Source organism: Hemiscyllium ocellatum, chromosome 1 (genome assembly GCF_020745735.1).
Source record: "Hemiscyllium ocellatum isolate sHemOce1 chromosome 1, sHemOce1.pat.X.cur, whole genome shotgun sequence".
NCBI classification, from domain to species: Eukaryota; Metazoa; Chordata; class Chondrichthyes; order Orectolobiformes; family Hemiscylliidae; genus Hemiscyllium; species Hemiscyllium ocellatum.
This window is the reverse complement of record NC_083401.1, coordinates 133440812-133458085: the sequence shown is the minus strand read 5'-3', so window position 1 is coordinate 133458085 and position 17274 is coordinate 133440812. Positions and strand designations below refer to the sequence as shown.

The 17274-nt window shown below is 43.7% G+C and overlaps 1 protein-coding gene across 4 annotated transcripts in view; it reads right to left on the bottom strand.

The window, feature by feature from the left end:
• Positions 1-16108, bottom strand: part of prkg2 (protein kinase cGMP-dependent 2) — an 82705-nt gene extending 66597 nt beyond the window's left edge. For 2 of the 4 annotated variants that reach the window (XM_060832153.1, XM_060832167.1), the window contains exons 1-3: positions 16045-16108; positions 15579-15990; positions 506-672 (exon numbers count right to left, since the gene is read on the bottom strand). In XM_060832153.1, the coding sequence (XP_060688136.1) occupies positions 506-672; positions 15579-15990; positions 16045-16108 (643 nt within the window). Of the gene's footprint in view, positions 1-505; positions 673-15578 lie in introns of all 4 variants that reach the window. The other 2 variants (XM_060832160.1, XM_060832177.1) reach the window with 2 other exon arrangements.
• Positions 16109-17274: the final 1166 nt, after the last annotated feature.

Below are 17274 nucleotides of genomic sequence, written 5' to 3'. Positions count from 1 at the left end.
GCTCCAACTAGCATTTCAGGAAAGCACTATCTGAAGAATATGTGGAGAAAGCAGCAAAAGGTTAAAATTTACTGTGATCTTGAGGGGCTATGAGGAGCATGGATGCTAAAAACCCACCTCATCTGGACATCTTTGGCGAAAACCCATGCAGACATGAGAAGACATGCAGACGCCACATAAACACACAACCCGAGGCTGGAATCAATTTGGGGTCCCTGGCACTGTGAGGCAGCAGTATTCACCAATGAACCACCACGCTGCCCTCGTGTCCATGTCTGCAGTCTTTCCCAGAGTACTTATTCTCACCTGCACCTGTCAACTGAACATTATGAGATCTGATGGCCCTCAAAACGGATATCGCTAGGAGCAACAGATGACTTGCTGACTGGTTTAGCAAAGTGTGCCCCCATTATGTTACAACATGTAATGACCAAAGCAATTCTTCCCCCACTTTAACTTTTAGAATAATATTGAGAATTTTCCAAAATGCCAAAATGAAGAGTACCTGCTAACACAAAGAGATGGTTGCCAGGTTCTCCTTGCTTAATAACATAGTCACCATGTTGATAGATTTTCTCATACATACACTCCACCATATCTCTGATCTGTTGTGTCTCCAGTCGCTTCAGAAACTGGTTCCTGTTGAGGGCATCGGTAACAAGCTTCTTCACTCTGACATGAAAAACAATACAGTCTGTTACACTAGGAAGTGTCCATCAGTGAACATAATTTATCCCATTATCTTTGTCGAAAAAACTGAAACAAACTATCACTTAAGTTGAACGCAGGCCTTGGAGGCTAACCAACTGCATCAGCTGTCATCATCACTTCAACAACAATAAACTCATTCATGTAGAGTATTTAATAGAGACCTTAAAATGGGCACAATGAGGGTCACCTTGAAAGCAAATGCCCTGTGTCCAAAGGATATTTTATCGGATATGACATTGAGTTACACAATTTTCCAGACACCCATCTGGATCCCCTGATGTATGAAAGGAGGAGCTTTATTCTTTTGCCCTCCCTCTCAAAATTGTTGGATTGCATTATGATGAATAGGTTTGCCTTTGATGTTGAATCTTCAACTGTTTCAATGGTGTCCAATTCAAAAACAAAGGCTTAGTTTAAATAAAAATATGCAATTGCAGTAGTCAGCCATATGGGCCATAATTAAACTCTCCAATTCACGTTACAAAAACCTTCTCAAATGCTCTTCAAACCTTTCAAATTCTTCCCTTTTCCCCTCTCCTGCTCCCTCAACTCCTGCCTTTCCACCTTGCCTAAACTCCTTCACTGTCTCAATCCTCTCTGCTTCCCTTGCTCCCCAGGCTCCTGCTTAGAGCCTAGGGCTCCTTGCCCCCTCAGAAGGAATGACACCTTTATATATTTGGAAACAATTAGGGCTGGGGAAAATGAGGTATAACTGCATATTTTGCAGATGGGGGATCCTAAATTGTTCAGCTCATGCCAGTGTTTATGCTCCATTTGAGCCTCTTCCCAGCTTTGCCATCGAAATCTATTATCGTAACCATGTTCTTCTCCCTCATTTTCTTGTCTAACATCCCCTTCCTCAATACCACTCATGTCAACTTCTTCCTTTGGTTGTGATTTCCGTGTTTTGGGTAACATGGTGCTTCAGCACTTCATAGTGAATTGAATTGATTTGAATTGTGGAGCATGAAGGCAGTCCAGCAGTCAGGCAACGTGAGGGCCATGCATGTTGGCCTCCTGTGGACAGCCCTTGGAGAGAGACTGCAAAGTTTATCTTTTTAACTTTGCTTCTTGCTTTTCTGCCCTATGGTTATACTGAGTATAGCTGTCTTGTTTTCTTCATTTCTCTATTCTGTAACCAAAGATTGTAGCGAGGTACTCTATACTTTAGATGGCATCGTGTGTTGCTGACATGGTTACACTGTAACTATACTTGTAACTGGAGAAGCTGTTCCTAGGTACCTCCGTACCAAATATAGCGCCGTAAATGGTGATTTATAAACTATTTACTGGACTCATTTGAGTACATGTGACAACAAAGCGAATTCAATTCAATTCTAATGAAGCATTGCTGGCCTTCTAGTATGAGTGACAACTGGGAGGTTCCCAACACTTATTTGACCTCCATCAAAATCTCTCTTGGGATTCAGTTTCTGGCATTTCCACATTACCAACCCACATTTCATCCTGACAAGTCAGGACAGTGGAACTAAAATCCACTCTTAGCACCAGAGAGAACAGAGACAAGTAATGTGAAATACAGGCTGTCAATCTTTTCCTAATAAATCACCTTATAATAAAGAAGCTCTTTTAAGTGAATCCAATAGAAAGGTTGAGTAGAAAGGTATGAGAATATGGGAATCTTTGGCATCTTGCTACCTGTCCTTGGTGAATTGTACAGCAGGGACAGGGCTGTGGTTACAAAGGAATGAGTTAGGAGATAGTAACAATGAAGAGCTGGTTAGGATGTACAGCATCAGGGAGAGGTTGGTTAGGATGTACAATAACAGTGAGGGGTAGGTTAGGACATACAATAACAGTGAGGGGTTGGTGAGAAGTAAGAGTGTTTGGCATGGAATGAAAGGATATTGCTGAGGATTACATTTTCCCAGGTCAACTGCAGATATCTCCTATCCCTGGCGTGTTCCCCACAAAAACCCCAATCCTACTCTAATTGCAACCAGTTTCATTCAAAAAAAAAATAGACAGAAAGAAATAGAAGAGAGAACTGGGAGCCAAAATGAAGTTGACAAGCAAAAGGAAAAAGAGATAACCAAAAGGTGACAGGGAGAGAGAGAGAGAGAGAGAGAGAGAGAGAGAGAGAGAGAGAGACAGGCAGACAGAGACAGAGAGAAACCTGATAAAGACAGCAGTGGTTAATGAATGTTTCTTGGACTGGAGGAAGGTTGATCGTGGAATTCACCAGGGGTCAATATGGCACCCTTGCTCTTCCTGATAGATATCAATGATCTAGACCTTTGTGTACAGGGCACCATTTCAAAACTTGCAGGTGAAAATATGACAAGGGCTTTAAAGGTCATTCACAAATTGGTGCAATGGGAATAGGCAAACAAGAGTCCCATTGAAAATTGAGGCAGAGAAATGCAAAGTGATCTACTTTAGCAGAAAGAAGATGACGAAACGATACAAAATAAAGGGTACAATTACAAAGTGGAGACAAGCCCTTGTCTTGCTCCTTTTTCTAAAGTGCGTCATCTCACACTTATTTGGATTAGGTTCCATTTAACATTGATCTGTCTGTCTGACCAATCCATCAGTATCCTCCTGTACCTAAGACCTTCTTCCTCATTGTTAATCACCCAGCCAACCCTCGTCATTCACAAACTTACTTATCATCTGTTCCAATTCTCATCTATATTGTCTAAATATACATCACAAAGGGGATCCAGCACTGATCCCTGCGGTACGCCTTTGTACACCAGCCTCCAGGCATATAAACAGGTTTTAAACCACCATCTTCTGACTCCTATACCTAAACCTGGCTGACCTCATTACAATCACTACAAAGGGTAAAGGGGAGAAAGTAGGAGAATGGGGTTGAGAAATATATCAACATGATCAAATGGTGAAACAGACTTGATGGGCTAAATGGCCTCCTTCAGCTCTTCTATCTTATGATCTGTCAATAAAATCTAATGTTTGTATTTGTGTGATAATATTATTTGCTCGCACTGGAACTGCAGGATAATTAGGCCAGAGTGCTCACCAGAAATGTATTTACACACAGCTCCAGACCTACAATGTTATTGCATCATACCCACAATATTGCATAGAACAGGGGCACAGCAGCAAAATAGACCTCTAAAATTGGACAGGGTGAATTCTCGGACACAAGGGCATCAGGGAGGGGGGTAGGCAAGGACCGGATGGGGGAATTGGACAGGTAGGAGGGGTGATAAAAGATGATTTCCAAGTTTTACAGCCCTGTCCGGTTCTCCAACCCACACCCCATCTTGTTCACCACCACACTCCCCGTCCTGTTCCCCACCCCACTCCCCATCCTGTTCTCCACCCCATTCCCCATCCTGTTCCCTACCCCACTCCCCATCTTGTTCCCCACCCCACTCCCCGTCCTGTTCCCCACCCCACTCCCTGTCCTGTTCCCCACCCCACACCCCATCCTGTTCCCCAACCCACTCCCCATCCTGTTTCCAACCCCATTCCCCATCCTGTTCCTCACCCCACTCCCCATTCTGTTCCCATCCAACACCCCACCCTGTTCCCCACCCCACTCCCCCAATCTGCTCTCTATCCTACTCCCCGTCCTGTTCCCCAACCCACTCCCCACCCTGTTCCCCACCCCATTCCTCGTCCTGTTCCCCATCCAACCCTGTTCTGTTCCCCATCCTGTTCCTCACCCCACTCCCCATCCTGTTCCCCACCCCACTCCCCGTCCTGTTGTCCACCACATTCCCCGTCCTGTACCCCACCCCACTCCTCATCCTGTTCCCCACCCCACACCCAATCCTGTGGTACACCCCACTCCCCATCCTGTTCCCAACCCCACTCCCCATCCTATTCCCCAAAGCACTCTCTGTCCTGTTCCCCACCCCACTCCCCATCCTATTCCCCAACCCTCTCTCCATCCCATTCCCCATCCTGTTCCCCACGCCACTCCCCGTCATGTTCCCCAACCCACTCCCCATCCTGTTCCCCACCCAACTCCTGTCCTGTTCTCCACCCCACTCCCCATGCTGTTCCCCACCCCACTCTCCGTCCTGTTCTCCACCCCACTCCTGTCCTGTTCTCCAACCCACTCCCCATCATGTTCCCCTTCCCACTCCCCACCCTGTTCCCCACCCCACTCCTCATCCTGTTCCACACCCCACTCCTCATCCTGTTCCACACCCCACTCCCCATCCTGTTCCCCTCCCAAATCTCATCCTTTTTCCCACTCCATTCCTCGTCGTGTTCCCCACCCACTCCCCATCCTGTTCCCCACCCCACTCCCCGTCCTGTTACCGACCCCACTCCTCATCCTGTTCTCCGTCCCACATCCCGTACTGTTTTCCACCCCACTCCCCATCCTGTTCCCCACCCCACTCCCCGTCCTGTTCCCCACCCTGTTCCCCACCCCACTCCCCATCCTTCTCCACATCCAACACCCCATCCTGTTCCCTACCACACTCCCCATCCTGTTCCCCACCCTGTTTCCCACCCCACTCCCCCAATCTGCTCTCTATCCTACTCTCCGCCCTGTTCCCCACCCCACTCCCCACCTGGTTCCCCACCCCAGTCCCCGTCCTGCTCCCCATCCTGTTTCCCACCCCACTCCCTGTCCATTCCCCACCCCACTCCCCATCCTGTTCCCCATCCAACTCCCCGTCCTATTCCCCAACCCTCTCCCTATCCTGTTCCCCACCCCACTCCGTCATGTTCCCCTTCCCACTCCTCATCCTGTTCCCCACCCCACTCCTGTCCTGTTCCCCAACCCACTCCCCATCATGTTCCCCACCCCATTCCTCGTCCTGTTCCCCATCCAACCCTCTGTTCTGTTCCCCACCCTGTTCCCCATCCTCACTCCTTCCTGTTCCCCAACCCACTCCCCCAATCTGCTCTCTATCCTACTCCCCATCCTGTTCTCCACCCCACTCCCCACCCTGGTCCCCACCCCTCTCCCCGTCCTGTTCCCCATCCTGTTCCCCACCCCACTCCACATCCTGTTCCCAATCCCACTCGCCACCCTGTTCCGACTCCACTCCCTGTCCTGCTTTGAATCCCACTTTCCGTCCTGCTCTCTATCTCACTCCCCGTCCTGCTCTCTATCCCACTCCCTATCCTGTACCCCACCCCACACCCCGTCCTGTTCCCCACCCCACACCCCGTCCTATTCCCCACCCCACACCCCATCCTGTACCCCACCCCACTCCTCATTCTGTTCCCACCCCACACCCCATCCTGTACCCCACCCCACATCCCGTCCTATTCCCCATCCCACTCCCCGTCCTATTCCCCACCCCACTCCCCATCCTGTTCCCCACCCCACTCCCCATCCTGTTCCCCACCCCACTCCTCATTCTGTTCCCACCCCACTCCCCATCCTGTTCCCCACCCCACTCCCCGTCCTGTTCCCCACCCCACTCCCCGTCCTGTTGTCCACCGCACTCCCCGTCCTGTTCCCCACCCCACTCCTCATCCTGTTCCCCACCCAACACCCCATCCTGTGGTCCACCCCACTCCCCTTCCTGCTCCCCACGACATTCCCCGTCCTGTTCCCCATCCTGTTCCCCACCCCACTCCTCATCCTGTTCCCTGCCCCAATCCCCATCCTTTACCCCATCCAACTCCCCATCCTGTTCCCAACCCCACTCCCCATCCTGTTCCCCACCCCTCTCCCAGTCCTATTCTCCACCCTGTTCCTCACCCAACTCACCATCCTGCTCTATATCCTACTCCCCATCCTGTTCTCCATCCCACTCCCCACCCTGTTCCCGACCCCACTCCCCGTACTGCTCTGTATCCCACTCCCCATCCTGCTCTCTATCCCACTCCCCATCTTGCTCTCTATCCCATTCCCTGTCCTGCTCTCTATCCCACTCCCTGTCCTGCTGTCTATCCAACCCCCAAACCATTTTGAAACCAGATACAGGCAGACCTGCCAGTTCCTCCAGTATTCTTCACGTTTGTCCAACTCCTCAACTATTATTAAATAGAAACTAAAATATTCTTAAAGATACTTCAATTGCAGTATTATATAAATATTAATTAAGTGGCTTTAAAGTGGGAGATGGCATTATAATAGAAAATATCTAGCAATTTCCCCATAATCACGATTACAGTTATCCATCGAGAGTTATCTAATGTATCTCCCCCAAATGCTAAATTTATTCACTTTCACCCAACAGTTTGCTGCACACTTTCAGCGCTTATGCTTTCATTTATACTTTTATAACTGTTCACTCATTAGTTCTCTCAATTTCATTTAAAAACTGTTCCCAACAATCTTTCTGGTATGAAGTTTTCGAGATTGCTCTTTTCATTGTTTTAACAAACTTAAACACCTCCTTTCCCCTCTTCTCATATCTCCTTATTGGAATGAAGCAATATTGACGACCTTGTCTGGGCATGGTACATCGATTATTTTAAGAGCTTGGAACATCTTAGCTCCCATATACTTTGTTATTTACATACTGTCTAGCAGAATATTGACAGGGCTGTTAGCAGCAATCTATGGGTTCCGAAGTACTGCTGGCACAGACTAGACTATCATCTGCTGGGGCTAGATTTGGTCTTTACAGTCATGTTTCTGCATTGGACATTGTCCTTCGATTGCTTTATTCAGTTAATTATATCTGCAAATGTATTGGTAATAAATAGAAATGAACCATATAAAGATATTCAAGTTGATATGGGATTTTTGGTTGTTCACAAGTATTTTGCCCTCAATTTAGTGTGTATTTATCCAGATAGAGTTTTACAAGAATGTAGCGAGAGGTTAAATAGGCTGGGGCTTTCTTCCCTGAAGTGTCGGAAGCTGAGGGGTGACTTTACAGAAGTTGATCAAATCATGAGCAGCTTGGATAGGGTGAATAAGTAAAGCCTTTTCTCCAGAGGTGGGGAATCCAAAACTAGAAGGCGTAGGTAAGAGGAGAAACATTCAAAAGGGACAATGTTTTCATGCAGAAGGAAAACAGCCTCAGCCTGTTCGCCTCTCCCTCTAGATCAAACCCTCCAAACCTGGCAACACCCTTGTAAATCTTTTCCCAAACCCTTTCAAGTTTCTTAACATCTTTCTCATAGCAGGCAGACCAGAATTTAACACAATATTTCAAAAGTGGCTTAACCAATGTCTTGTACAGCTGCAAATCAACCTCCCATGGCCTATACTCAATGCACTGACCAATAAGGGAAAGCATACTAAATGCTTTCTTCACTATCCTATCAACCTGTGTCTCCACTTTCAAGAAACTATGGACCTACACTCCAAAGTCTCTTTGTTCAGCAACACCCCCCACAACCTGACCACTAGGTTTATAAGTCCGACCCTGATTTTCCTTTCCAAAATGCAGCACCTCACATTTGTCTAAGTTAATCTCCTTGGCCCATTGGCCCATCTGATCAAGATCCCATTGTCCTCTGAGGTAACCTTCTTTGCTGTCCACTACACCAACAATTTTGGTGGCATCTGCAAACTTACTAACTATACCTCCTATGTTCACCTCCAAATCATTTATATAAACGACAAAAAGTAGAAGACCCAGCACCGATTCTTGTGGCACTCCACTGGTCACAGGCCTCCAGTCTGAAAAACAACCCTCCACCACCACCCTCTGTCTTCTACCTTTGAGCCAGTTCTGTATCCAAATGGCTAGTTCTCCCTGTATTCCATGAGATCTAACCTTGCTAACCAGTATCCCATGGGGAACCTTGTTGAACATCTAATTGAAGTTCACATAGAGAATGTCAACCACTCTGACTTCATCAATCTTCAAGTCACTTCTTCAGAAAATTCAAGCGAGTTAATGAGACATGATTTTCCATGGACAAAGACATGCCGACTACACCTAATCAGTCTGCACCTTTCCAAATACATGTTAATCCTGTCCCCTCAGAATATCTTCCAACAACTTACCCACTACTGTCGTCAGCTTACTGGTCTATAGTTCCCTTGCTTTTCCTTTCCACCTTTTTAAAATAATGGCACCACATTAGCCACCCTTCAGTCATCCGGCACTTCACCCATGGCTATCAATGGCACAAATACCTCAGCAAGGGACCCAGCAATCACTTCCCTGGTTTCCCACAAAGATATAGGCATTCGACAAGGTTTCCCGTGGGAGACTGATTAGCAAGGTTAGATCTCATGGAATAAAGGGAGAACTAGCCATTTGGATACAGAACTAGCTCAAAGGTAGAAGACAGAGGGTGGTGGTGGAGGGTGGTTTTTCAGACTGGAGGCCTGTGACCAGTGGAGTGCCACAAGGATCGGTGCTGGGTCCTCTACTTTTTGTCATTTACATAAATGATTTGGATGCGAGCATAAGAGGTACAGTTAGTAAGTTTGCAGATGACACTAAAATTGGAGGTGTCGTGGACAGCGAAGAGGGTTACCTCAGATTACAACAGGATCTGAACCAGATGGGCCAATGGGCTGAGAAGTGGCAGATGGAGTTTAGTTCAGATAAATGCAAGGTGCTGCATTTTGGGAAAGCAAATCTTAGCAGGACTTATACACTTAACGGTAAGGTCCTAGGGAGTGTTGCTGAACAAAGAAACCTTGGAGTGCACTTTCATAGCTCCTTGAAAGTGGAGTTGCAGGTAGATAGGATAGTGAAGAAGGAATTTGGTATACTTTCCTTTGTTGGTCAGAGTATTGAGTACAGGAGCTGGGAGGTCATGTTGCGGCTGTACAGGACATTGGTTAGGCCTCTGTTGGAATATTGCATGCAATTCTGATCTCCTTCCTATCGGAAAGATGTTGTGAAACTTGAAAGGGTTCAGAAAAGATTTACAAGGATGTTGCCAGGGTTGGAGGATTTGAGCTACAGGGAGAGGCTGAACAGGCTGGGGCTGTTTTCCCTGGAGCATCTGAGACTGAAGGGTGACCTTATAGAGGCTTATAAAATTATGAGGGTCATGAATAGGATAAATAGACAAAGTCTTTTCCCTAGGATCGTAGAGTCCAGAACTAGACAGCATAAATTTAGGGTGAGAGGGGAAAGATATAAAAGAGACCTAAGGGGCAACTTTTTCACACAGAGGGTGGTACGTGTATGGAATGAGCTGCCAGAGGAGGTGGTGGAGGCTGGTACAATTGCAACATTTAAGAAGCATTTGGATGGGTATATAAATAGGAAGGGTTTGGAGGGATATGGGCCGGGTGCTGGCAGGTGAGACTAGATTGGGTTGGGATATCTGGTTGGCATGGACGGGTTGCACCGAAGGGTCTGTTTCCATGCTGTACATCTCTATGACTCCATAAGACCTGATCAGGTCCCAGGATTTATCCACCTTTATGTATTTTAAGATGTCCAGCACCTTCTCCTCTGTAACATTTACACTTTTTAAAATATCATTATTTATTCCCCCAAGTTTTCTCGCTTCCATATCCTTCGCCACAATCTTCTCCATATCCTTCTCAGCACAGAGGGGTTGGACCAAGCTGTCTGGTTCCGTGCTGTATAACTCTATGACACTATAACAAATTGAGTAATCCCAAATGTAATTAAATTAGATAAACATTACCCTCAATAATCTGAACATAGTATTAAATTCTGCTGCATAATAAACTGCAATGCACACTGGCCAAAATATTTTTGAATTTCTTAATACATTTGGAAATTGACCTTACTGCTTAAATCTTTAAAACACTCAACTCAGTATTTTAGTGTGGCATTATTTTATCCCTACTACACAGAAATTTATTTGTTTTGCCAATTTGGATGCAGTACAACAATAATGTACAGCCAATTACATGTTCAGAACATACCTGCAATAATGCCACCTTATCATTAAGATTAGAGTTAATTTTCTCCCTAACATTCCCAGCACAGAATTGCACACATCAGGAGTCAGAGACAAAAGCTGACCTTCTTATTTTCACTGAACAAGGGACATTAACTCAGGTTTATCAGTAAAGGAATGAAAGGGGTAATTAGACTATTGTTTTTGATGCAGATGGTCATTTGAATTTGTGATATTTCCTCACAAGTGACTATGATTCAGAACCAACCACATCACTTAAAAAAGAACTTGATAAGTATTCCTGAAAAGAAAGAATTGAACAGGATGTAAGATAGGAGGGATAACTGGAGAAATGCAGACTGAATTAAACAGTCACTACTAACACGGCAAAAATAGATAGGTTGGACTTTCTGCTCAGTTTTGGTCAGTATTTAGAATTTTTCCTCAGACAGAATGCTAAATCATTCAAAGCAACCCTCTTCTTATAAATGGAAATAAAAACATAAGATTCTGGAAATACTATTCAGGATTCAGGCTGAATCAGGGGCAACTTTTTCACACAAAGGGTGGTACGTGTATGGAATGAGCTGCCAGAGGATGTGGTGGAGGCTGGTACAATTGCAACATTTCAGAACTCAGATACACTTAACCTTTTCATCACTTCTGTTTTTATTGCAGATTTCCAGAAGACTTTTTTTTAAACTGCTGTGAGGACCGGAGATGGAAAACAAGCCAGTGTCTAAATTTTGGTTTTGAGAATAAAATTCTTTCACTGTTGGCACAACAGCAGTGTATTTAACTCCAGGTTAGAACGTGTGTTCAAATCATATGAAACCCATGGAGTTCTATTTCATTGAGTAGTGCAGTGTGTGTCATGACATGTCTAAGTAGCTTGGTAACAGTTCATGGCTTCAGTTTGATGTGCCTGGAAAATGATCTATGGGTTTTCAGGAAAATATATCCAGTTTGCTCCTTTTTGACCCAGCGAATCTCAAATCTGCTGGAGATTCGTGTTCCATTGTGGGCCTTTGAAAGATCTCAACAAAACCTTTGACCAAAGACCACTTTGTCCTTTAAATTATTTTCCTTCTTCAATCCTCAATCAGGATTATCCTCTCAATAACACACACACACACACACACACACACACACACACACACACACACACACACACACACACACACACACCGTGCCCCTACTGCTACTGGGTCTCCACAGAATCTGGGACTAGGCACTCCATTCCATCCCCATGGTGTGGACCACTAGCTCCTTGTATGTAAAAACTCCTGCCTCTGCAGTTTGGTGAACAGCAGAGTAAATCAGCAAATGGAAATATGGGCCACATTGTTTCATGTCCTTGATTTTGGGTACTCTGGCCATAGCGGTCCTGGGGCAGATAGAGTTGGATGCAGAGATGGAGTTGAGTATTACCAGCATGCACATTTAAACTGACTGCAGATGCTGTCACCAAAAAATAGCATGAGAATTAGAAACAAAAGGTCAACCATGATTGTTTGGGATCTCCAGAGATAGCAATTCAAAGAAATGAGGTAATTATCAAAGGTATGTTAAGACAACTATGAATAGGCAATCCTTGTCAGACAGCAGAGTACTATTGCATAGATTTCATACAAGGCAACATTAAAACCAAATACATGAAATGTAGTCAGTGTAATGTGTTTAGTCAGTCAGCTATGTATATGTAATGCAATTGTAATGGTCTGTAAGCAACTGAGTATTTGTAACAGTGTAAATAGTTAGTATTGTTAATAAAATTCAAGATAGCTGTCTCAACAAAAATTCTGTCCTCATTATATTATAGTTTATATTATGTTATTGTTTATCATGATTTTTATATAACGTTATATGCTACATAAGCTAATATGTAAAAAAAATCCAGACCATAATGTGCTGGTAGTGAGGTTTAACCCCATCAGAGAAGCAGTAGAGAAGAAAAGTGTGACGATCTTCAGCAGGAGGCTTGAGGATGATAAGAGTCTAGTACTACAATGATTACGGTTCAGGACTAATAATCTAGAAAACATTAAGTTCAAATCTAATTGTGACAGGTAGACAATTTTAATTCAAACTTAAATTAAATGTCTGAAAAAAAGTTGAAAACAATGACAAGAAAGTGACTATGAAGCCGTCATGATGTTTCAAAAACACAACTGCAATCCTTACCTGGCCTGAATGTGATCCCAGTCCCATAGGAATGTGAACATCACCCCCCAACCCCCCTCCCCACCCCCACTATCCCCCCCCCACCCCAGGAGTCGGCATGGCAATCCAGATTGTAAAACACTAAATAGAAAACTGCTGCAAAGTCACACCAATTGAATATTTCAAGAAGGCACACCATTACAACTTTCCCAAGACAATTCAAATTAGTAATAAATGCTGTCCTTGCTGGTGGGATGCTCACACGCTAAGACTTAATACAAAATGCCAGAGACCTTGCGGCCTGAGGTTAATGTCATACAGGCTGTCATTTATGATGCTTTGGCAAGGCTTTACTGTCCTTTTGAGTTACATGTGCTTTTCGAAGAACACATTTTCCTTTGTTGCGGTTGAGTGTAAATAAGTTAAAATGACAGAAAATCCAACTGGCTGTGTTGTGGGTGTTCACTACTTCCTAATTGATTTCTCTCAATACATGCTGTGCGGAAGAACATTTATCTCCAAGCATAAAAGAGAAGAACAAGTTGCAAAAGGTTAAACTTGTTTTACATAGACAGCATAACACACTTTTGTACAATGCACAAGCAGTACGTAAGTCTTGTTTGGTTCTTATGAAATATTTTCTAGTATTAATGCTAAATTTGTGTTTGTGGTAACCCAAAGGCAGTGGAATTATTTCAACCAGTTTTGTTATTCATGTTTCAATAATTAAATATATCTTCATCATCAATTTCCTAAGTATTAACAAAGTCCAATGAGTAATTAAAGTAACTAGAAGATTGGGAAGGCTTTAAAGATCAACAGAAAGCCACAAAAAGAGCTACATTGAAACGTAAGATAAAACTTGAGAAAATACTAGCACAGAATATAAAGACAGACAGCAAAAGTTTCTATAAATGTATTAAATGGAAAAGAGTGGCTAAATTAAACATTGGTCCTTTAGAGGATAAGAAGGCGTATTTAGTCATGGTATAGAAATTGCCGACGCATTGAATAGGTATTTTGTATCGGATTTCACAATAGATGACATCAACAACATGCCAATAATTGACAAAGAAGCAAAGTTAGGTAAGGACCTAGGAACAATCATTATCATGGAAGAGGTAATGTTAGGCAAGCTAATGGAGCTAAGGATAGACAAGTATCCTGGCCCAGATGGAATGCATCCTAGGGTACTAAAAGAGATGGCAAGAGAAATAGCAAGTGCACTTCTGATAATTTTCCAAAAGTTGATGGACTCTGGGGTAGTTGACAGAATTATAGACCGCTTAGCTTAACTTCTGTAGTGTGGAAGATGCTTGAGTCTATTATCAAGGAAGACATAGGAAGGCTTCTCGATAGAAATTGTTCATTGGGCAGATGCAGCATGGGTACATTAAGGACAGGTCATGCTTAACTAATCTTTTGGAAATATATGAAGACATTTTCAGCACTGTGGACAACGGGGACCCAGTGGATGTGGTGTACCCAGATTTCCAAATGGCCTTTGACAAGTGCTGCACAAGAGGTTGCTGCATAAGATAAAGATGCATGGGTAAAGTATTAGCATGAATAGAGGATAGACGAAGCCAAGAGTGGGGATAAGTGAGTGCTGTTCTGGTTGACAATCAGTAACTAGTGGTGCATCTCAGGGATCAGTGTTGGGACCACAACTATTCACAATTTACATAAATGATTTGGAGTTGGGGACTATGTGTAGTGTATCACAGTTTGCAGATGACAGTAAAATGAGTGGCAGAGCAAAGTGTGCAGAGGACTGTGAAACTTTTCAGAGGAATATAAATATTTTGAGTAAGTGGGAACAGATCTGGCAGATGAAATACAATGTTAATAAATGTGAAGTCATCCATTTTGGTAGGAGTAACAGTAAAAAGGAGTATTACTTGAAGAGTAAAACGTTGCAGCATACTGCTATGCAGAGGGACCTGGGTATCCTCTGCATGAATCACAAAAGGTTGGTCTGCAGATACAGCAAATTAAATTTTGTCATTTATTGCTAAACGGATTTAGTTTAAAAGCAGGGAGGTTATGCTGTAGCTGTACAGGGTGCTGGTGAGGTCACATCTAGAATACTGCATGCAGTTTTGGTCTCCTTACTCGAGAAAGAATGTACTAGCACTATAGGAGATGTAGAGAAGTTTCACTAGGTTGATTCTGGAGTTGAGGGAGTTGGCTTATGAGGAGAGGCTGAGTTGACTGGGATTATATTCATTATAATTTAGAAGAACGAGGGGGATCTTATAGAAATACATAAAACAATTGAGGGAATAGATAAGATAGACAATGGGATAAGGAGAGGACATTTCTACTGGCAGGTGAAACTAGTGCAAGAGGGCATGGCCTCAAAATTAGGGGGAGCAGATTTAGGACTGAATCGAGGGAGGAAGTTCTTCACCCAGAGGGTTGTGAATCTATGGAATTCCCTGCCCAGTGAAATAGTTGATGGTACTTCAGCAAATGTTTTGAAAGCTAAGATAAATACCTTTTGAACAATAAAGGAATTAAGGATTATGGTGAGAGGGTGGGTAAGTGGAGCTGAGGCCAAGAAAAGATCAGCCATGATCTTATTGAATGGCAGAGCAGGCTCAAAGGGCCAGACGGCCTACTCCTGCTCCTAGTTCTTATGTTTTAATGTAATAAAATTACTGGGAAAAGTCATTTTCAGAGCAACACTAACCTCTGATATAAAAAGACTTTCACTAGTTATTGCGCATGAAAAACATATGTCTAGAGCAGATATAAAAATGATAATAATAATCAGAAAAACAAGTCAAAGATCAAAAACTATTTGAGCTTATTGTTTTGCATGTTATAATTTCACCTGAACCTGAATACCACTCCATGATGCTGAGTCATCTCCAATCATCTGTATACATATGCAGTGTGACCAAAATTTTAACAAATACAAGGTTGCTTTACTTTTCGTATGTGTTTGCAAAATTGAAAAAAGACTGCAAAGCAATTGTAGAAGGTGTAATTACCCTGAATCCTTTCGAACCCTGGCTCTTTCCAAAGAGAACTCTGGCAGTTTGTTGGAGTCATAGGTCCTGCTAGTAGGTTCTGCAGACACACCCTCCTTCGCCCCTTTCCTTCTGCTTCCAATGTCTTTGAATAAACCGGTGCACTGATTCATAATTCTGTTAGCAGTTCTGAGTGGTGATGGAGATGACTGAAGAAGGACTCCACACTGTGTTTTGACTACATCCTGCAGTTTGTTCAGTTGAATACATTTGGCTTGCAATTCCTCCGTGATTTCAGCAATGGTTCGGGTCTGCCATTCAATCTGCTTTTCCAGATCTTGTATCCTACACTCCTTCTCTTGCAATTGGTCATCTTTGTTTTTATTCTCCAATTCAAGTTCCAATAATCTGTTTTGCAGGATTTCTGGTGTGGCTTTAATAGTTGAATCACTGCCATTGTCTCTCGAAAACTTGATGCTGTTGACACAAATATTTGCTGTATGGCTTTCTGGTTCTTTTAGTTGTTTGGATTTAACTAAGCCGTTTCCCATTTTGTCAGGTGATCTGCAAATACACGCAAAAGCAATTTTATGAGCTCCAAATTAGTGCAATCTGAATGCCTGAACATGTGCACAGGATAGTAACTGACTCGTATTGACCTTATTGGTTTTTCCTTGACCATGGTAATATATTAGTTAATAGTAATAGTCAATGCATGTAATTATATCAGAAACCACCAAAACAGTTTTATTGTGTTCACAAACTAAATCCAAATTTGCACAATTTTTTAATCAATTCTCTAATTTTTCTTGGTAACACCAATGATTGAACTTTACTGGAAATTGGCTAAGAGTCAATATTTACAAGTTCAGTGAGAGTGTCATCCCAATGCCACAGGCAGAGGTACTTGCCACTACTGAGACCACTCCAGTTCCCGGGCACCTCTGCCATGTTTATAGCTAAGCCATGACATCGAATCAAGCTCTGGCAATCTGGAGCTGTCCTTCACCGTGTACGCAGCGGGCAGGGGTAACCAAAAACAAACACTTCTTCAAGCCATTGATACGGCATTGCTGACACTTCACTGCAAATACAAGTGCACATTTGTGCATCTATTTCTACTTAAGAACCAATTACTGCAATTTACAGATCCATTGCCTCAAATTAAAATCTGTCAAAGGGAGTGCTACTCTTTCCCCAATACCCAGCGTTGCTGAATATCTTCTCATCATTTATTGTTGGACCCCATCACTAACTGGAAATATCTTTCTATTCAGAGGGTGTCACGGTGGCTCAGTGGTTAGCACTGCTGTCTCATAGCACCAGGGACGTGGGTTTGGTTGCAGCCTTGGGCAACTGTCTGTGTGGAGTTTGCTTGCTCTCCCCCTGTCTGCATGAGTTTCTTCTGGGTGCTTTAGTTTCCTCCCACAGTCCAAAAATGTGCAGGTTAGGTGGATTAACAATGGGAAATGCAGGGTTACAGGGATGGAGTGGGGACTTGCTCTTTGGATGGTCAGTGCAAACTCGATGGGGTCTTTTGGCACTGTAGGGATTCTATGAAAACTTTCAAACAGTTCAGAACATTCACTTTTATTCAGCAACAGAAAAAGCAATCATTAAACAAATGAGAATAAGTTGCACTTGCCTCGGGGAACAGACAGCAACTGCATCCCTTTTAAGCAGCAACAGATTTACAGTCAGTCACTGAGTGATCACT